The sequence below is a fragment of the Gouania willdenowi genome, chromosome 3 (assembly GCF_900634775.1).
Source record: "Gouania willdenowi chromosome 3, fGouWil2.1, whole genome shotgun sequence".
NCBI classification, from domain to species: Eukaryota; Metazoa; Chordata; class Actinopteri; order Blenniiformes; family Gobiesocidae; genus Gouania; species Gouania willdenowi.
Window position 1 is genome coordinate 24608458 of NC_041046.1, and position 23278 is coordinate 24631735.

A 23278-nucleotide genomic window follows, 5' to 3' on the forward strand; every position below is an offset into this window, starting at 1 on the left:
ATTTGCGCTTGCAGCAATGTAAAGCATATATGAATTGTTTCTCAGTTCTTTATTATAAGTTTTAAACCATACAAGGACAAAACTTTTTTTTGTTTTTTTATTTCCACCTTTTGCAATGGGACTCTGTTTCTTCAGTATGACTGCTTGTGTTTACAGGGGCTATCAGTTTTTCTCTGTTTACCACAGTCGACATGGATACAGTAATAGGCTCAGGTTAGGGGCGGCTTACAAACATGCTGGAATGTAAAGAGGCTGATTAAATGGCCTTATCGAGTCCTGTCTGGAACTCAGCTACCCCCACAAACACAAACATCGTCTAACAGCCATAGAGAAAACAACTCACTGACCTCTGATCTTTTCACTCAGTTTGCCTTTATTTCTATCCTAAGTTGACACTCCTAAGTTATCGATGACTTCTAGTTGGTATGTAACTGAGCTGTTGGGGCAAAAATGAATAATAAAAATAAAATAATTTAACAAAAAACATCAGGTGAACCTGTAAGTATCTTACGTCCTTCCCTACAATGAAGACAAACGGTATCATGATAATTACTTAATTCTAAGCCGAAAGGCTCAAATGCAAACTATTGTAATCTGATCATTGATTGTGGAGCCATTTTCCAGATGTGAGTTTCTTGTGCTTACATTGAGAGGAAGAGCAAAACTTTTTTACTTTTCATATTTTCAAAAATGTATTACCGTAATTTCCGGGCTATAAAGCGCACTATTGTATTGGCCGCATTACAATAATTTAGCAATTTTCTAAGACAACTGGGCCAATCAGGAAGGGGAGTCAGGCGGGCTGCTGTACTCAAGTTAGGTTTCACGGAAGTGTCCGTGTTTCAACTGATAAGTTTTCTTTAAGACATGAAGTCTGATCCTCACTGCCCCACGTCTACATATGAGTCCATTTACAGCTTTTTATGGTCACTTTTTGCTGAAACCAGACTGATACACCGCTTTGTCTGCTCTTCTCTGAACTACCGCAGTGCGATCACAGCGAGTCGGACTCTGAGTCAGAATATGGACACGATCGCTTCTGAACAAATCTAACGTGGTGATTTGGTAACTTCCTGCTGTTATGCTACAATTACAAACTGGCTGACTTTTACTGTAGACGGAGCGGAGATCAGGACAGCCTGGATCCAGGCTGTCCTGATCTCCGCTCCGTCTGTCCGTCCTCCTTACGGAAGCGTCTCCATCAGCCTTAGAGTCCAGAGCACCAATTAATCCTGAACAAACCTAACGTGGTGATTTAACAACTTTATGCTGTTTATATTTCTGTTTCAGACTGGCTGACTTTTACTGCATCCCCGCTGCTGCTGTAGCGGGCACTCTCTCTCTCTCTCACTCTCTCTCCCTCTCTGACAAAATGTATCCACGTCGTTGCTATGGTGAGGCAGTGTGCATCATGACAAAATGAGTGATCAGAATGATTCAGTGCGCACAAGAACAATTTAATGTTAACAATTTCATTGTTCCACCTGGTCTGATGTGATGGAGCTCAATTTTGTGGCGACATGAAGCTTATAAAACTAGGAAAAATCCACAATTTAGCCACGTCATTGTTTAAGCCACAGGGTTCAAAGCGTGAGAAAAAAAGTAGCGGCTTTTAGTCTGGAAATTACGGTACCTTTTTGGTAGACTATTTGACAAAAGGAGGTAAGGAGGTCATAAGGTCATATGTTTTACCAGTGTTCATTTGTTTGCTTGTTTGTTTGTTTGACTGTTTGCAGAATTACATCAAAAGGACTTAACAGATTGTTGAACAAATTCAAACAAAGGTAGAACTTAGAGTTTAAGGTCCATCTTTGATTAAATTTGGTCTAAGGCTTATGCCATGGAAGATTCCAAATACATTCAGAGGGAACCCTGATCAATATGCTGATTCTGGATGTGTTTCAAAATTGAAAAATCCCTATCTCTCATCATTGGCAAATTTTGAGAAATGTATATTTACACCCACCTATCCTGATTAGAAATTTCGTTGCATTTTTTGAAATGTAATTTTTTTTTTTTAAATGGGGGTACCCATACATGTTTACCTATAAATGTAAAGTTATTGATGGGGAAAGAAATTAAAGCGTGAATGATCATGGAACAATGATCCAGACAACTGCCAATATCTGGCAAAGAGGAGTATTGGTGCTAGGTGGAGGTTTGCGCTCTCTGAGAGCTCTTGTTCAAAGTTGCATGCAAACAGAGGCCAAAAATAATTGCCACTTCTTGACTGGTAATAATAAAAATTCTCAATTTTTGCTCCATACTAATAAAAAAAAAAACATCTTACTTGCTGTGGATTCCAGAATTAAAAGAAGAAGAAAAAAACGTCAGGTTTCTAAATCACAATACAAAAGACAGAATTGACCTTTGATATGGTGTCGTGATGTTCTCCAATCTCTGTTCTACGGCCCATATTGCTCCCCCATATCTCCTCTTCCTGATGTCATATACGCTCCCACAACGACCTGATCTCTCTGCATGTAGATCTCTCTCAGCTCTGTATCATCAATAACTTCAAAGGCACAAAAGCAAGTAAATTAGGTCCGCCACTTTCCTCTGTCTTGACTAATGAGCTCTCCCTTCGTTTGTATATTAGTCTCGCTCTGCCGTGGCCATACCTCAGGGAGCAGACCACTGCTGTGTCTTCCTATAAACTCATATAGATGACAAGGCAAAAAAAAAAAAAGTATAGGACCTACTGCTTGAGATATTTAGTTTTTGTTTTTTTTAAAAGCAAAAACTTGATGTTTTCTGATTATCCCAGCCACAGCTTCTCAACAGAAAGATGGAATATGAGAGCTTTAGCTACATTTATATTGGATAAATGCCTTATTGTAGCAAATTTGGACAATTGTATGAAAGTAATTTGCTGTACATGGTTTGGAAAATGTAATCATGGCCGTGCTGGCAGAGGAGACATGACTTAACTCTGCTCTATTATTACTTTGAGTATACTCAAAAACACATTAAAGAATAATAATTAAAAAAAAAAAATATATATATATATATATATATATGTATTGATGAGATGATATAATGCATTCAGAGAAAGTGTGTGATTATAGGCTTTGACTGTGGAGAGAGAGGCAGCTGATTGTCAAAATCCTGTCCCAAAGAAGCCACAGAAGAAATGATCCCTGACGGGCCAGAGAGATGAGACAGCATATGTCTCTCACCACTAACAAACAATTTCAGGGACATTTTGAAAAAAAAACAACTTTATTTTTAGTTGACTGTTTCTTAATTAGCAAACACTATGGAATTTACTGACTATAAAGAAATAAAACCTTAAAGCGTTGTCTATAAGCAAAGCCACAACGAGCAGAAATCACACTCACTACAAGCTGTTACTATGGAACACAAGTCAGTCAAATGTTGAAGACCTCTGAACTGAGATAAAGTGTACAAGAGCAGTTTATATGAGTCCTAAAGTAAGGCCTGAGCTTAGATAACGTGCCTTTTATGACTGCTGGTCATAATATCTGTTTGGAATGAGCCATGCATGCACACTTCTAACCCTGACTGAAACAGAAGAAGACCTCCTACAGGCTAACCTTTAAACTAAATATGTATTTTTCTTAACCAGTAAAAATGTTCTACACTTGGTGCTGAAATAGAACAATTTTGTCTATATGTGACTATCTTTACTGACTGATTTTTTTTTTTTTTTTTTTTTTTTTAACAATGTCCAAAAGGTGGCAGTGTTGAGTTGAGAGGACCACTGTAGACCTTTTAAACTAACCCTATATATTAAAATGATCAAGTTCCCACAACTTCACCTAGTTTTTTATCCATAAAAAAATGAATGTCGTCATGATTGAGTTTCTTTATCAGAAAAGTTGACAAAAACATTCAAGTATAACCTCTACAGATTTGAAAAAAAGTGTGAATGCTGAAAATGGTCAATGGTAAAGTGTAAGATGGTAAACAGTGTATTTTATTTAGTATAATGTCTATCTATCTATCTATCTATCTATCTATCTATCTATCTATCTATCTATCTATCTATCTATCTATTCAATATCAAAACAGCTTTATTGGCATTGGAAAAAAAGTTTGCATTGCCAAAGTGTGACACATAGAACAATATACACAGAAATAAAAATAAAAAAAGCAAAAATGTTCTTGTGTAAAACAAAGGGTTACACACACACACACACACACACACACACACACACACACACACACACACACATGTATATATATATAACATACAGTACATATAAAGCATATAGGAATGGTCATACATTAATGGACTACTATAAATACGTAAATGTATCTATTTATCTAGACACACATTTTCACTTCTTTAAACTTTCTCGCCAGTAGTTAAACTAAACACAGACTCTGTGAACGTATTGTTTGAACTGTATCTATACGTGGTGTAAATGGCTATAGACTAGTGGTTGACAGTCAGCTGTTGGTCTTTGACAGTTGAGAAAAGTTTGCTTTGTGTCGGCTGTTGATATGTTAATTAGCTCCGTCAGTGAGAGAGCCTATTGGCTCTGAGTCCGAGTCAATTTCCCATTTCCAGCCTGACGTCAGGGCAGCTACAAGGCACTTAAACTCATCTGCTTTGTGATCCCAGTAAAAAAAGAAAAAAAAGAAGCGTCCCAGCAGCAGCAGCAGCAGCAGCAGTCCGCGGTGTGTAGCGTGCGAGGCTTCACTCCCTCTCACTCCGCACCATGAACTCCTGAAGAAAGCGTAAAGTGTTGAATGTTTGACAGAAGAGTTCGAACCCATGCTGCTGGTGCGTGTGCGCGGCACTGCTGTGTCTGTGCTCTAGACTCCGCAAAGACCAATTCTGCTCAAACGGGACACTGAACTGAAAAAGCTCTTTTTTTTTTCCCTTCTTGTTCTTCGTCTCTACTTTCAAGACAAAACGCTTTAAAAAAGAAGTCAAACTGGCTCACGTTGTTGTTCCCAACCAACCCAGTCTGACAGCTGCTCTTCACCCAGTTTGGAGAACTGTCAGCAGCAGCAGCAGCAGCAGCAGCAGCAAGAGGATGGCATCAGAACTGGCAATGAGCAACTCCGACCTGCCCACCAGTCCCCTGGCCATGGAATATGTTAATGACTTCGATCTGATGAAGTTTGAAGTGAAAAAGGAGCCGGTGGAGCCCGATCGCAACATCAGCCAGTGCAGCCGCCTTATCGCCGGGGGATCCTTGTCTTCCACACCGATGAGCACGCCCTGCAGCTCGGTGCCCCCTTCCCCGAGCTTCTCGGCGCCCAGTCCGGGCTCCGGGAGCGAGCAGAAGACACACATAGAGGATTTCTACTGGATGTCCGGTTATCAACAGCAGTTGAATCCAGAGGCGCTGGGCTTCAGCCCTGAAGACGCGGTCGAGGCTCTGATCAACAGTAGTCACCAGCTCCAGTCCTTCGATGGCTACGCCCGGGGGCAGCAGTTCGCTGGAGGAGCCGGGACAGGAGGCGCCATGGCCGGGGAGGAGATGGGCTCTGCGGCCGCGGTGGTGTCGGCTGTCATCGCTGCGGCAGCCGCTCAGAACGGATCCCAGCACCACCACCACCATCACCACCTCAGCAGCGGACACCACCACCAGTCACCCGGCGCCCAGTCTAACGGCACTTCTGGGTCAGGCCACCCACACATGCGCCTAGATGACCGGTTCACGGACGACCAGCTGGTGTCCATGTCGGTGCGGGAATTGAACCGGCAGCTCCGAGGGGTCAGCAAGGAAGAAGTGATCAGACTGAAACAGAAGAGGAGGACCCTAAAGAACAGAGGCTACGCGCAGTCGTGCCGCTACAAGCGCGTCCAGCAGCGGCACGTCCTGGAGGGAGAGAAGACGCAGCTCCTGCAGCAGGTGGAGCACCTAAAGCAGGAGATCTCCAGGCTGGTCCGGGAGAGGGACGCGTACAAGGAAAAGTATGAGAAGCTCATCAGCAACGGCTTCAGAGAAAACGGATCCAGCAGTGACAACAACCCCTCATCCCCGGAGTTTTTCATGTGAGTGTCGACATTATCGTGAACAAACTTTTTTCCCCCACATTAAACCACTTAACCCGCTTGAAAAGTTTCCATTACTATAATTATTTTTTTTATTTTTATTTAAACAACATCACTCAAAGCTAACTTGACCAAGGACAAATTGGTCAACTTTTTTTAATTATAAATATTTTATTTTATTTTCCTAAGTCTTGAAAGGAGATATTTCTTTAAATTTCACCGACAAAAGGCTTTTTGATCATTTTTTTTTTTTTTTTTTTTTAATTTCGGAGAAAACTTTCATTTAATATAATTTCCCCTTCATTCCTGTATCTCATTTGCAGTGTTTGATTTTTTTTATTTTTTATTATTTTTTTTTTTTTTTAAGCTGAATTAAAGTTCAACAACTGGCCCCATTTCATCTTTTAAATTTTGAGTCGGTGTACAGACTCTAAACGGCATTCATCAACATTGTTTTTATTTTATTTTATACTTTTGTCCTTTTTGACTTTTTTTTTTTTCATCTGGCAAACTCGGACAATTGCGAGCCTCCCGCCTCCTCATCTCATGTTTGTTATTGTGTTGAGCAACAAAAGACGTACATTTTTTTTTTTACAAACTCTTCATTTTGTATTTTAATTTTAATGTGAGTTTTTAAAGTGCCTGCATGCTGGACATGCGTGGTTTATTCTCCCGCTGTGTTTGAAGATGTTCTTTTTTTGTCGGATGACTAAAGCATGGCATTCATTACTTCATTTTTTTTTTTTTTTTTTTTTTTTTTTCCTTTTTTTTTCCAAGGCCTCTTCACTTTTTTGGGACAGAGACAAAAAAGTGACAGGACTTCCCACAATCCCCCTGCAATCCATACAAGTGCACTCTCAGCTGTGTTGAAGTGCACCACCATCGGCTGTCATAGGCTGCAGTGCATTCCTGATGGGAGTGTGTCGACGGGGACAATGAAAAAAGACTTTATAAAAGAAATAGCCAGTCCTGGACCTTCAGTCTGTCGCTAAGCCTATAGTATTTTATATTATTAATATTATTTAAAGATATTCCATTGTGCTTTGGTCAACCTTCAGTTAATTTTTAAAAACCTAATTTAAGTAATAAAAAAAAAAAAGTTTTATAAGAGAAATAAAAAAAGTGCTACAGGTGAAGCATTATGTTACGAAGATGACAGTTTGCTGCAAAAATGTATTTTTTATCAATGATTTATTATTTTTTTTTAGATAAATTGGCTCGGCTCCAGTTTAAACAGTAAGCAGGATTGTGCAGTGCATAAACGACGCTTCTGCAGCATGTGTGCTTCAAATATATTGAAACACTTGACCCTATGTTAAGTGTTGTTGGAGAAAAAAGACATTTTCTGGGTAAATAGTTCTGTCTTCTTCATCATGTTTTAAACTGAAAATGCACTATATAAAATAATCTCACCTCTTGAAGTGAGAGAAAGGGTTCTCCACCTGTCAACGAATTAAAGTTTGGCAGCCTGTTACGACCTGATCGTAACCTTATGATATTAAAATGAACTCAATATTTGCAAAGCAATAACTCATTATTATAATCAATAATGTCTGGACATTGTTAGATTTTCAGGGGTCGCCCCCCCTGCATGTACAAAGCGGGTTACCGCCAATAAATTGTAAGAAAATGGTAATTAATCCTTCATTTTAAATATACATAGTATATATATATATATATATATATATATATATATATTTTGCTGTGCAAAATTATTTCACTCACTAATCATTATGTGATGTTCATATGTGTTCATTTTTTTCATTTCATACGGTTTAATGATATGCAATAAATGTATGTAACATGCCTTCAAAGAGTTTCTCATCTTTCTTTTGGTCCTGCTTTTTTATTTATTCATTTATTTATGATTAAAAGTGCATGGAAACAAATACATCACGACTCTATAAGTTAACTGCTGCACGGCGTTGACACATTCGATGTCGTTGATGTACAGCTTTTTGAGGAACACGTAAAACTTAGACCCTATTTTACCACTTGCATGTTATGAGAAAATGAAAGGATTACCTTTTTTTCTTCATTCATGCACTGATGCTCTAATAAAAGGCAGAGAAAATCATTGTGTGTGACAAATGAGTTTGTGAAAAAGAAAAAAAACAAAAAACAAAAATTGAATTGCAGGTTGAAATCTTCCTGTTTCGTTGAATTCTCTTGGCTTCAATTTAATTTTTTCTTTCTTACATCAACCATATTCAGTGCAGAGAAAGAGCCATTGTTTTGCTTTGTGTGTTTTATGTGATGCATCTTCAAAAGGTCAATCATTCTTTGATTTAAATGTAATTATCACACCCTGCGTGATTCATATTGTAAACCGTGATCTGAGATTTCCTATGTATGCATGTGTGCTACTGTTTTATCTTCATATGTGGGTGTGTTTAAGCATGCATGTGATCTAAAGAAAGCGTGACCATACACATGTGTGTCTTTCCATGAAAGACAGCCCTAATAATGGGATTTACTTGACTTTATGTCAGCTTTATTTTTCCTGTCCTCTGTTTCCCAATCTTTGTGTGTTTTTCATTCACACTATCTCACACACTGCACGCTCATCATTTACCTTTTGCACTTTCACTGGCTTTCATCCTGTTTGTCAGTGGGACTGGACGGTGGCCTGGAGCAGGGAAAGGGAGTGCAAACAGCCATGGGGCGCTGAAGATGGTGCCAAATTCGGTTTACCAGAGTAGTAAACAGAACAAGTCGTATAGCTTAGAAATCCAATTATGCATTACTGATAGTGTTGAGTCATTTTTTAAGTTTATAGCAAATTCAATCAAAAATCCCTTTTAAGCACATCAGAAAAAGTCTGCCTGTGTTTTTTTTGGCACAGATTAAGTTTTGTGGGCTTCATTTTTCAGCGATCCAGAAGAATTTGTTGGAACAGGAAGAGTATTCGGCCAAAACACACTCAACGGAAACATTAGGGTTTCTGAAGTCACATTTAGTCTGGGTTTGTCAGCTTTTTGTGCTCTCGTGTGCACTGAACTCACAGGCCATCTTTGATTGAAATAAAAGCTGATTTAAATCAGCTAGTGCACACTACACATGTACTGAACAGTCTGTACGTTTTTCTGAATTAACTAAAATAAGTGCAAAATGAATGGATAGAAAAAGACAAGTTAAAAAACAGAGTTAGAAAGAATGCACGGACACTGTAAACTCATCTAAGGTGTGTGCTGTGCTGCTGCTGCTGCTGCTGTGGTGGTGCTGGTTTGTCCTGAGTGAGAGGAAAGATGGAGACAATAGTTGGGCTTTGGCTGAATTAAATGATTTTGCTGATGATTAATAGCGGTGTGGGCCACTGGCTCATGCGATGTGGAGATGATAAATCGTGAGTGCAGCTCCGTGCAGCTGTGCCAGTGTTGGGTCTTAACATGCACACACTGTGCAATTTCCAGCAAAGCCACTTTCCTTCTTCCTCAATTTATCTAATTAAATGTATTTGATTCAAGCAAAAGTGCTGCTATATTTTGGTGTTTCAAATGAACCACAACAATGTACTGAATGACCTCGGGTAACTATTTATCATCTGCTCCTCTTTGAAAATAATGATTCTCTTCCTGCCTTATTGGGTTTCCCAAATGGGGGTACGTAGCACTGGGGGTACATGAGAGAGTGAGAGTGGAAAATTTACGAATAAAGTGACTGGAAGTGTTAAAAACTATAGAAATGAATCTATTCAGGCTCCACTAAATCAGTTTTTTCCAACCCTGGGGTCGTGACTCCATGTGGGGTTGCCTGGAGTTTAAATGGCATCGCCTAATGTTTCGGAAAAATAAAAATAGAATTTTTAATTTAAAAAAATTATTATTATTTTTTGAAAAATTAAAACAACACACAATCTCATATTTCACTTTGTGAAATATAAATCTAGTTCAACTAAAATGCAGTAAACAATATATATATATATATATATATATATATATATATATATATATATATATATCTGAGCTCAAACATGATCAAATACAAATTCTAGAAAAAAAAAAAAAAGTCTTTGGGGTCACCAAATGATGGTCACGATCCAAAAACGGTTTGGGACACTGCACTAAATACTGTTTATATCCACTTATTTACGAAATTAGATTCTTTAAAATGTGTGTTATTACTTGTTCAGTCCATCTTTATGCTCTATAGTTGTTTTTAAATAGTTTTCTATGCAAAATGTTGTAGTTGGACAAAGGGGGTACTCAAAAACAAGAGAAATGGGGTACTTCAACCTAAAAAGTTGGAGAACCACTGTATATACAGAAAATAACTTTGATATTAAGTCCTTATATTTGTGTATTACACTTTTAAGATCTGATAAATGAAAAACTTTTTTTCAGTGCTCTCTAATTAGACTCTTTGACACTTTATGCAATTCGCTCAAACAGAATGCCACACAGTTTCAAAGAAGACATGACCTTTTTTCATTCATTTAATTAAACGGGTGTAATTTAACGGATGTGCTGCACACTTACGCACACCCGTATAAAACGCGTGACGTCTTGAAGCTTGTCTAGCGATGTGTGAGGACAGATTGTTAAACAGATGCTTCTACTTACAACTGTGACATCACTGTTATGTAACTTATCAATCTTCCAGTGATGCACTCAAAGGGAACACTGGTGTTGTGCTCGCTGACAGCAGAAGAAGCCTTCTGTCTGAGGTAGACACCCCCCCCCACACACACACACACACAAAGGAGGTCTACATTTATAAAGGCTTTTAATAATAGATGTCATTTAGAATAATGTTTTGTTTAAGACTTTTCTAGACACTCGTAGAGCTTTAAATATCTTGTTATTCTTACACACAACATTCATATGGAGTTAAGATACTTCGGTTGCCACAACTGCCCACGGGCAATCTCATGGAAGAGTAGCTGCCAGTCCACACACAACTGTCCCTCTCACCACAGCCAAATTCATTTATATATTACCAATTACGTTGGGCAATGTCGGTTAAGGCTCTTGCCAAAAGTACGCACAGCCATGATGATAGAACAGGATTTGAGCCATAAACCCGTCAGTAATTAAGCATTTTGTTTTATCTCTGCTGCCCAAGTCCAGTGAAAAGGCTTTAGAGGAAGTGATAGATTAGTATAATTTGTTTCTATTTTATTTATTTTTATTTATTTTTTAATTTTTTAAAGGAAGTGATCGATTTAAAATACACTTACATCTGCCGCTAGACAAACAGTGCTTGTGTAGATATTATCAGAGTATCTACAGGTATTGTAGGAGACTGACTTCATGCTCTCATTGGAGCTTTGTTTTTGGAGAAGAGGATAGGCAGAGGTCAGAGGTTGCCATGCACAAGGCTTTGTAAGTTATTACAATAATCCCTGACCTGGGAAACTCTGGCTCATTTACTCCAACCAGACCAGACCAAATAAGACGTCTATTTACAACCTATGTAGTATTGTTCATGTTCACAGTAACTCAGGAACTATTCACAATACGATCCTTTTCTTCTTACCTTAATATCTCTGTGGGAGTCACATTTGTTTATTGTGTTGTTTGCAGTTTTACATTAACTACATTTTAATAATATCGCTAACTGAGATTAACTTCTTAGTCTGATCCTAATTTCAATTGATGTATTGTGAAACAGCTTGTAAGTGCAATTAAAGGACACCTTGAGTGAACAGCACGATCGATCAAAAAAGCACATATATTATTTAAAGTTTAGTCAGGTTACTATACGGGAAAATATAACTGCTTTTTTAGGAAGAAACGGTCAGCGCCATCTTACCGCCGTAGGTAGGTATCGACACGCTGACATCACATATCCTCGTTTTTTTTTAAATTATGTTCCTACTGTTGTTTTAAATTCTCTTGTGTTTTATTATCCTTTTGGGATGTTGCTGTTGTTTTAGTTTCACCTTTGTTTGTACAACACTTTGTGATTTTATCTGTGAATAGCGCTATATAAATACAATTTACTTACAATGGATCTGATCAGTGTTGCCGACTCCTCTGCATTAAAAGTCTCTGTAGTCCAACCAGGAAGTTGCTAGAAGTCGCAAAATGAAGGCGTGTATCAATGTTTAAGGCCATAGAGAGATTTACAGCATTGCAGGGTGCAATGGACTAGACGGTGGCCCACAGAAGAATAACTGTGATCAGAAAAAGTCACTATGATATCCTCTCCATCTCCATCATCAGGACATCCAGATTTCTGTTTGCTCCGGTCGCACAGAGCGATCAGCGGCATGTCCCGACAGTAAATATTGCTGTAGGCTGTTCTGGTGTGAAACGACAGCTCTTGATGTTCATCAAAATTACCTTACACATTGTTGCGTTGTCCGCAGTAATGAATAACAAGTATATGAAAGAAAATCTGGAGAAAAGAAAAAAACAAAAACAAAGAAAGAATGGGAGCTAATGCAAAATACTGGTGTCTATGTCACATCCGGTCAAAAAAGGCTGCTCTCAGTCGGCTGTAGTTCTAGCAGTACAACTGGTCAGAGAGCGTTAGGAACTGATACTGGAAAAGGTTTTAAAGCTCTTTAGAAAAATAAGGAATTCCTAATCATAGTCCATGAAAGATCCGACTTTCTGGAGAAAGCCACCCTTTCAAGGTGAGGACAACACCAGAGGACCTCTTCATACTTTGTTTATTCACTTGTCACGTCTGTTTTTATTCCAAATACATATTATTCACACATCATTCACTCAGACTTGAATCAGCCTAAAGTACATGGTTTTGGACTGTGGAAGGAAATCAGAGTACCCAGAGAAAACTCACACAAGTAGGTAGAGAACAAGCAAACCCCACAAAGAACAAATCCCTTACATTTATGAAAGCCTGATAATAGCCTTCTTTTAATTGTCTTGCAGACATTTTCTTTCTTTTTTTTCTTCCTCTTTTTTTAATTATTAATATTTTTAACTAAACGTATCATACTATTTTCTACATATGTAGTCATTGAAATAAAAACCTAATTTCAAGTTGGAAAAATAACCAACATTACTATACTGTACATTCTGTAGTCCTTGACTACATTTCTGTGTTTCCATCACTGGCTAAATTTGGCATAATGTGAATATTCCATTCATTTTTACTCATGACAAGAGCTAATGTAAGAGGTAAGTTTTTGCTTGGAATGTTAACTTATATATTTAGATATGACACCTAAGTTACATGTTCTATATGTTTGCTTTTTGCAGATGTTCTGTAAAAAATAATTAGAAATGCAGTCAAAAAAAAATAAAATAAAAATACTTCACTCAGACTTCTAGAAGGTTTGTTTTATTTTTTTAGTGGAACCTTTAGTGCTTAATTGTGGCTATTGTGAGAAATTGATTGCATTTAGATAATTATGATGTATAATTTTGGTACCAAAAAGCAAAAAAAAAAAAAAAAAAATTAAGTTGTAATAACGCAGTCTGTGCTTTCACACTGGACACACTGACTAAAAATAAGATATTTTGAGCTCACAGTGCACATATAGTATACAGAAACACTCGAAAATAATTTGCATCAGTTAAACATGTTTTATCACAGTTTTTTTGTGCACTTCTCAAATACGTTTCGCGTCACTCTGCATTGAGGACTGTTTCAAATAGGCATTAAGGAGCTTCATAGGGTGTCATTAAAGAGTTGTCCTTGAAAGTCTGGCTGCAGGTTAGGGCTGTAATGAGGTGGCGGGGACTTGCTGGGGTAATTTTATATGTCTGTAAATGGAACCCAACCAAAAGAGTGTGACTTAAATAAATGAAACTCCATCTCTCCTGCAATGTCCAAGTAGCCAATACGTATACGTAAATATCTAAAACAAGAACTGTTGCATACTTTAGCTAAATATCCATTAAAGTATACAGATCTATTCACAGAATATTGATCTCAATATGGATCTCAATGAAAGTCTATTTCCTTTTCCCACATATTTATTATTTAGAGTATTTTTTTTTTTCCCTTCCAAATCAGTCTGCCAGCAGGGAAATACGCCTTGTAGAATTGAAAAAGACACTGGCACTTCTAACTGCCCAAAAATCTATTACTGTTTCTAGCCATTACTCAAAGTACTTAAATTCCATCTGTATTTTCATTGTGTAATCTCATATTTCTACTTTTTATCAAAGCACAGCGCCACATTGGCACGTCTCCTGTATAGGTTGCCTGAGTGACATTAATTTATTCATTTTTTTTCTTTTACACAAATATATTATTTAACTCTGCTACTTTGCATATCTTGTAAAAAAAAAAATCTGTGTAAAGTGAGATATTAGATAATCATTTGAACTAACACTCACAAGTTATGAATGAATGTGTTTGAATCCACATTGGGCTACATTTCATCTGCCCAGAGAGGTGTGTTTGTGAAACTTTCAATTCTTCCCATCTAAGACTAGCTAATTATAATCTTAGGAATTGAAGGAATAATGCAATTAGAGTTTAAACTCCCTTTCTGTGTGCCTTAATTTAATGTGTGACTTAGTTCCCATGTGGTTACAGCGTTTTCATGCATGCAGAGTGCCTGTTGGATCTATTTGCATGCAAATCTTTACATTCCACCTCATATCAAGTCCTCATGACACGCCTGCTGTATTTCAGATGAAGGATGAGATTGGATTGAAGTGCTCTCAAATTTTCTGTTCTTGTTTTTATATGATTGTGTGTACTGTGCATGTATTTTTGTGTGTACGTGAGAGGGAGACAGAGGAGACAGAAAATCGCATTGCTGATACGTTTTTTTTTTTTTTTTTTTTTAATTCAATCTTATTGTTTTTCTTTAGGTCATCGAGAAAATTCCTCCATCTGTGATTTCCAGCATCTGACTCCATACCCTGCAATCCAAAAGGTAAAATACCTTTTCATGTAGAAGCCTTTACATTTTTTTTTTAATTAAATTTAGTCGTAAAAAAAAAATAAATTAAAAAAAAATTAAAAAAATCCAACATATATGATTAGCTCATTTCAAAAAGCTCCTCTGTTCACTGTTGTGTGTGTGCTCTTTAAGCTTTGGCCCTGTCAAAATGAATCTTTCTTATCACTACACAGTAAAGTTGGAATCAACTAATCAATAATTCTAGATTATCTTAATAAATAAAAAGATGACACAGACACCACATTCAGTATAGAGCATAATGCATGTCTGTCAGGCGTTTATAATGAATGCATAATGTGCTGTAGTTATTCAATTTCTATTCACTGCTGAGGACTACAAATCTCCTTAGTGCTGGCACTGTCTGCCCTCATCCTTTATTTCTCTACTATGATGACCACATATACATTTTCATATGTTGTCTAAAGCACACATACACACACACAGGAACTTTAGTACAACCATAGTAGGTCACAATATCAAAATAGCTTCCACCTCAAATGATGATGTAAAACACGCCGTAATATTTGGGACATGCACACAAATGATCCTAAATAATCTAATTTACAAAGCAAATGATTCACTAAATGCCTTCTGTGATCATTTCAGAGCAACCCAATGTGTTGTACACACAATAATGAGACTCATTTTAACAATTTAATGACACCATCCCGTTGCAGACATTTCCCATTTGCCCATATGTGTTCGTTTCTTTCGGGGGTTTGTTCAAGTGTGTGTGTGTGTCAATCGTTATTTACCTGATTGTGTCTAAGTGGGGTGTGGGATTAGGAGCTGGCGTGAGTCCAGATCCATTTAACTTTATAAGGGAAGCAGGACAAAAGCCATCAAGCAAGACAAGGACAAATCATCTTTAGATGAAGTGTTTTAAGTGCTCCAATTCTCCTCCCACGTCATCACTGTAAATTAGTTGCCCTCTGCTTACTGCAAAGAGTTGTCTAGTATAAACAATGCCAGGAGAACGGATGTTAAACGAATGAAAGTGGAAAAACATGAGGGTGTCTATCTTAGTCAGCCTCATAAATCTCCTACGCCATGCTGCTGCGCTATAGTGGTGTTGAGCTCTGACAAGCTGCCAGCTGAGCGTGCAGGAGGCCTGTTTTTTCTCGTCCTTCCTGTTCTTTGCAGGTTCAACCATTTCAGGCCATTGCAGAGAAGGCCACAGCTATGTTGAATGCAAATGCATGTATATGAGTGCTGGAGGTGGGGGTGGGGGGGTTATGGACAGTCTGGCCATGTAGCTCTAGGAGAGCAAACTGAGTGATGGAGAGCGAGAGCCAGATCTTGGTGTCCTTGCCTGAGGAAAGAGTGTCCTGACTCCAGCATGGACTGGCCGGTCACCAGCAGGACACTGTGTGTCCCTGCTCTGCTGCCACCAAGGAAAAATGGTTTTAATGAGAAAATGTGTTACTACTGGTACTGGTGTAAAACTACAGCAGGCTATGTAGGCTACATAACTCACCTGAGACCAACGAGTGTGAGACAAAAATGAACTCATTGTGTTTGGCGCTGTATACATAAATAAAGTTGAATTTTAGGGGGTCCCAGGGATTCAAACCCTCAGAGGGGGGTTGAAGCCCCGATTATATTCTGATAAAGAAAAAATACCAAGATGCAAACCATTTAAAGCTGCTACCCACAGTAATTGTTTTATTTGATATGTGCCTCATAGATTAATGAACCAAACATAATTTACTTCAAAAAGAATGAAAAAATTCACTTGAAAGTGTGTATTCATCTCCACTGTAAACCTTTGATTTTGATGACACTTTCATGTATTATGTGGAGTACAATAAACAAAAACATAGAAGTGTTTTTACTTGATTTTTACAGTGTTTTATTTCTAAAGGTGTGGTATAATGCTTTTTATCACCCATCTCCCTTTGTTCTAAGAACCCCAACATTGTATTTTACATATTATTGAAGGTTTATTTTCCCTAACTCGCCGGCTTTCCAGAGATTTAGCCCTCTGAAAAGTGACTCTGAGCAATTCTAAAAACGGATATGCTTATGCATATTCATGAATATGCTTATGCATATTCATGAGTAGGCGTGTCTGTAGGCAAACTTAATGCCTCGCTTTTGCGAGGGAGATCAATGATCATCAAAACAATATTCTTTTGCTATCCACACACTGTTATTATTTTTAGCCAAAAAACCCCCAAAACTGCATATTGCAGTAAAACACATAGCTATTTAGGCGGGTATTGTGATTGTGAGTCAGACAAACACTTTTTCATTGTGTGTATGTGGCATAAACAGCAGTGGAGTCAATCAGCTGTTTTCAAAATTAGGATCACTCACCAAAGCTGCTACCGACATGCCGAAATGTGACAGACGTACACGCATGGGTTTGCAGAAGCGGTTCTTGCACATACATTGGTCTACGATGCACTGGCGTGCCTTGAGCTGTGGGATAAACTCGCACTGGCTTTAACCTTAGGCGCGTTGATTCCAAATACCTGTTTTTGGTATTACCACTCACTCCTTCCCTGTCCACGGCCACCACCATTATACGTTAGCTCCACACTTGTCACCAGTCTGGCTTGATTACACAACACAATAAGCAGAATATGGACAACTACAAAATCATATCTCACTTTCACTTTAAAATAATCAGCTCTTCCCTACCCTTTCCATTTCCTACCTTGAGTCTGCCCCCCCCCACCCCCCTCACTTAAATGCAACACTGCCATTTTTCCTACCCTGACTCCCTGTTCCCTTCCTTCTCACCTAGGTGTAACACTGCCCTCGCTTTTTATATCCTCCCTATAATAAAGTGTTTCTGACCCTTCCTAAGGGAGGGCTGGTGATGGTCACTATTATACAATAAAATAAATGCCTTTATTTAATTGCAATAACAAAACATGCATTGCTGTATTTTAAAAGATTGCACTTCTTGTAGTGTTGACCTTCGACAGAATGTGAAGACAAAAAAAAAAAAAAAAAAAAGGTAGCGGGGACAATCCAACTGTTTGGAGCTGACTTTTGTCAAAAAGTGGAATAACAAGGGAGGGAGGAAACAGAACTTTTTCAACTTTGGCCCTCTGAATGAGGCTAAAGGGATGTATATCACTGTAGCAAAACCATTATAAAGGCATTTTTTAAAAATACCTTCCCTTTAAGTATCTTTTGCTGGACAAGGAGGACACTACTTTGTTCTAGTTTGATCCAGGTATTAAAGTAGAAACACTTCTATGCACTCGTCTCCACGACTCCACATCCTACAATTTATGTGGGAAAATGTCAGCAAACAAAATGTTTACGATGGAGATAAAAACAAACTTTCAAGCAGGAATTTCAACCGTGGAGTAAATGATAGACTAAATACTATGGCTTTATATATTAAAAAATTGGGGGTAACAGTTTTAATGTAGTGCATAAGTAGGAGGTAGTTTTTTTTAGCGAAGGAGACGATCTTTACTGTATCGTTGCAAACCAGTTTTGTGTCTCTCTTCGTTCTTAGAGCTACATGCTTAGTACTGGTGGTTTTGAGGCTCATCTGTCCCACTGAGCTCTATTTATGGGTGCCAGGATGTTGGCCCCAGTCATTGAGGGCAGATGAAATCTATCCCGAATGACCTGTCATGCAAGGAAGAAAATAAATGACATAGAGGAGGGGAGCGGATAGCACCAAAAAAAAGTGGCTGTGAAGAAGTACCAAAACAACCCTCTGCCCTGTACGGGTCAAAAGTCAGTGGAATGATTTATTCAACTCCGGTTGCTGTCTCTCTTTACCCCCTTTTCTATGGGGGGCTCCACCTGCCTCTGTGAAAGGAGTGAGAAACTAGAGACAGAATGAGCTGCTTATATTTAGCCAGAGTGACCCAAGACATTACGGTCTATGTATAAGCAAAAATACAGACATCAATGCACAGTGAGATGGGTACAAAAGTGTCAGAAAACAAGCATAAATCTTTGTTTCAACTGATTTCTTATTCTTTAGATTTAGACGGTATGCAGAGCAGCTGGTGACAAACAGCATGTGGTATAGCTACTGTTCAGGTTACGTTACATATGATGATCTGTTGCTCATACTTATCAAATATATGACTTCATTTAGTAACCAACAATTTAGCTCCATCATCAGAGATAGAGAAAGAAAGACATTTATAGCTCCTGAGTGTATAAGCGCTACTTGATTTAGCAGAGTCTTTTTTGGGCAGCTCCACTTTGCTAATTATTTTCTGGCAACAGAGTTCTCAGCGGGGCGCTGCTTTCTCACTTTAAGAGGTAAGGTTCAGTGGTAAGTGCTTAGTCAGTTTTACCCTGGGTGTTAAAAAAAATGTCTCGACTGAGCTGCAGAAAATACAAAGCGTCAAATTCCCGGAGCCTTGGTGCTTCCCTGAAGTGAGGTCCACCCAATACGCTCATCACGTGTTTCTCTTTGGATGTATATGGGGATGCAGATTATTTATTTTCATCAATCAAATATATTAAGTAATGTATTTCTAAACATCCCATTGATAATCGCTCCTGTGTGTCTTGCAATGGCCATGTTTACATGGGAGCTTTAATTCCCATTTAATTCAGAAAAATTTTTAACTGACCTTGTAAACACTTCTAAAGAAAATGGTAATTCCAAATTAGATTTATATCTGAATTAGGTAGCTGGTTTTAATTCCTAATGAAAGAATTCCTCAATCTTGTAAATCCGCTTTAAGTTAATTCCGGTCGTTCTGCGCATGCTCGTCTTGTCGATGACGTGCTGTTGACGACATAATCCAATATGGCTGCAGGAACTTGAGCCAGGACTATTTATTTAGTAAGAGCCTTAGAAGACAATGGATATAATGAAAAAAAGTGGATTGACGGAAGCATAAATATTATCATGTAAACCTCCATTTGAAATTACTATTAACATCCTGAATAATTTAATTCAGAATTCAAAAAACATCATGTAACCATGGCTATTACCATCCTATAAGATCAAGTACAAGTAGTGGTCTGTTTATTTCATCAATCTTTGCTTATAATCATGTTAGTTGTTTATTTTTGTTGTTTTATCTCTATACAACTCCTTTTGTGACATGCAGCTCCCCCTCTTCTTCTGCCCTGCTATCCTCCAAATGACTCTCCTCCCAAATAAATTTAGCTTCCTTCACCGTCGCCTCCGTTCCCAGTCCCTCTCTCCCTCCCTCCACCTCACTCTGCACCTGCTTTCCTCCTGCTCTCTGCTCTCTCTCCAAATGTCACTTTCTCCCCCCCCCTTTACTCCTGCACTTCTATTCTCCTCCTCGTTAGCTTGATGAATGACTTCGCTGCGGGGAAAGTGCTGATTTTCATCCCTCTGTCTGATTTCTGCTGGCTGTTATTAATTTCAAACACTCAGAAAAGCAAGTGAGTCAATAAATAAGAAAATGAACACACTTCATCCTGCCATACAGCAGCTCTCACAGTCATTCACCCAAAGCTGCAGGTTCTCTGTAGAGGACAAGTCTGCATTTACACTGATAGAGTTCAGCTCCGGTCCTGAATCACAACATGTGCTTCTATTTGTGAGGCGAGGATAAAAGTTGTCGAGCGCTGCAGCATCATATCAAATGTTTCTCGAGTATTTTCAGCATCTTGCTTCATTTCAGACAAACAAGACCAGAGGGAGACAGAATGCTACAAAGCAAATAGCTCCAAAGAGACTTGAAGTGTCCTCTCTCATCTTTCATCTTTTACACCAGTGCAACATTTAGAGAATGTATACAGAGAGCAATAATGAGAAGAGAGATAGAGAAGATGCTGGGGGAAAAAAAAAAAAAAGAGGCGATGAGAAGCGGCAGCCTAACAGAGTTATTGCAGCACATTAAACGGTGCGGTACATGCAGGGCTGCTTGGCCAGTACGTCTAAGTGCACATTACTTACATTCAAAGCTTAATGCATTGTGCTTGCCAGTTAACATCAAAACAGAGATAACCTTTGAGAACAACACAATTCTCTCAATTTCCTACAGTCAGATGGGAACACTTGAACTAAAATATTGTATTCTTTTTTTTATTAGTTTAATTAAATTGTAAAAATGTTTGATCACTCGAGGATAATCAGAAAGCATGCATAGACAGAAATGATCGCTTAAGATATCATCACACTGTCTACATTTTTAATATAAACACTCTGGTCCTCAAGTGTGTAGACTTGATACTGGGTTAAGACTCTGGTGTTTGCATTCATGTTTTTTTTAATTTTATTTTATTTTGGATGGATGGAGGCAGTGCTTTATTTGTAAATCATCATGTCCTGTGTTGTTCCGGCAGTAAGAGAAAGACAAAAATGTCACTGAATACACATTTTCCAAAAGCCCGTTACGAAGCGCATTCACTCTGAGTGACAGCTGTCAAATCTGCCATGTTTCAACCCCAAGGACAGTGCAAAATCACAGCTAAATTAGCCACTCATTACAAAGGTCACTAAACTTTCAAAACACAAAAACTCACAAATACTAAATATTTTCACACTTTTACACCCATAAAGCCATAATTTCTCCAATGAATCAGCAGCACAGCAGAAAATGAAAATAAAACGTGTGCTTACCTTTTTTATAAAAACTGCCATGGAACATTTTCTATCCTCACAACTGTTTTACATATTTCACATCCGAGGCCTGCCTTGTCTTTAATAAGCCAAGAGTAGCAGCTCATTGAACTTCCCCAGTCTTAATGTCCATACCAGAACATTCCCTGTCATCTCCTTCTCTCCTCTCTGTTCCTGAGTTTTCCTCATGTCCCTTGGATAGTTCTCTTCCTGTGTCCTGTCTGTTGGAGACAAGTTCTCCTGCATTAGCATCATCACTATAGGTGTTGCTACTCTTTTCCACGATTTTCACAGAAACAACCTTGGACTTCTTTTACCTCAGGCTTAGCTTCACTTATTGACCTAAAAAAAGCTTTTTAAATCAACTGCCTTTTTAGCCTTTTTCTACTGTCCTCCATGCTGACAGAGAAACAATTTTTGTGCAAAATCACACTTTAGATGTAGCGTGGGCGTGGCCTGACTACCCCTCTCTTCCTCACTCGCACTCACTTTTTACATTCACTTTTGTGTGTACAATGAAATGCGGAAGTTGCGGTAGCACGCACGGAAAGCAAAACTGTTATTTTTTTTGTGACAGTGTTACGTATCCCCGTGAGATTGTGTTGATACTGAATTTCCCCTAAAGTATTATAAATGAATGAATGAAAGAAATATCAGAGTTTTGAGAGAAAGATCAAGCCAAACTTTGAAAACGTACATCAACAACAAACAAGTAGTTAATTTAATTATTTGATTAGCCTACATTTAATTGAGCATATGCCGATTAAACTGAGCAGCCTTAAACACATGATATAATGGGGATGTCAATGTCAATGTACATTATAGAAATACATTAGCTATCTAATTTGAGCCTATATAAAGCTTGTTACATCATCTGAAATTGGATGTAAAATTACATAGTAGTTGTATATGTAATGTATATACTACAGATATGCCATTAAGTTTACGTCATTCTTTACGAAACCCCTTCTGATGGCTGAATGCTGGGATGTAAAAACCTCTGTCTGAATAGGAGGAGAGGAGAAGCAGGGTAAGTTGCTGCTGCAGGGGAACTGGAGCCTGTATGTCTGCGTCATGGCACTGTGAGCACAGACATAACTATTGTGTTTACAAGGCTGAGTTGCTCTTACTGTTAAATTATTGGAGCAGGGGTGCATTAAAGGAGGTGGGACAGAAGAAAGGGGTGGAGGTTTGGGGTTAGTAAATATTTGTCCTTCTCTGTCATAGTTCTGGTTAACCAGTCTGAGGAATGCTCTTTGGGTTTCATAATGACAGAGTTGGGGCAGTGTCACTGTTGAAGAGTAAATAGCCTCAGTGTTTACAGACAGTCGTCCTCTGTCACGTCTCTAAGTGGACACCAAGTGTGGATCCATAGTGCCACAGGCAGGGGCGTAGCACCAAATTTTGTGGGTACAAACCATCTTGTTGGGTCCCTACTGAAAGTTATGGACACTTTTTTATTTTTCCGCCCGAAAACTATACTAGTGTTCTTGCATTATTATATAAGCTTTTTTCTTCACAATAACCTAATTAATCAATATCCATTGCTTGTGTTTTTTTAAAATCTGTTCTACTTTTAGTGGTTTATAGAATATTGTGTTTGTGACATACTTTTGCTACAATTTAGTTGCTAAAATAGTTTTTTGTGGTTAATTAAAGGTAAATATAGAATTATTAGAATCATAGGGACACTCTGGCCACCACGTATGACTTGGTGGATGCAAAACCTAGTCTTCATTTTAAAATAATGTTATTTCCTATTCAGATTTGTAGTGCAAAAATAATGTTACGGCATTTTTTAAATGTGCGAGAGTGCACATAGTTAAATTCAATCTAAATAATGTATTTCCTTGAAACTGTGTGTTTTAAAGCTGACCTCTGAAGAATTAAGTAAGCAGTTGCTTTTCCTCATTTGACCTTCTCTCTCTCT

General features: G+C 38.2%; 1 protein-coding gene across 2 annotated transcripts in view; it reads left to right on the forward strand.

Annotated features, from left to right (window-relative positions):
• The first annotated feature begins 4560 nt into the window (after positions 1-4560).
• The window catches only part of mafa (MAF bZIP transcription factor a), a 106505-nt gene continuing 87787 nt past the window's right edge, over positions 4561-23278 (forward strand). Inside the window, exons 1-2 of one of the 2 annotated variants that reach the window (XM_028476929.1) lie at positions 4561-5977; positions 14719-14783. In XM_028476929.1, coding sequence (XP_028332730.1) covers positions 5010-5977; positions 14719-14746 — 996 coding nt within the window. In that variant the 5' untranslated portion in view covers positions 4561-5009 and the 3' untranslated portion in view covers positions 14747-14783. Of the gene's footprint in view, positions 5978-6754; positions 7784-14718; positions 14784-23278 lie in introns of those variants that run through there. The other variant, XM_028476922.1, reaches the window with a different exon arrangement.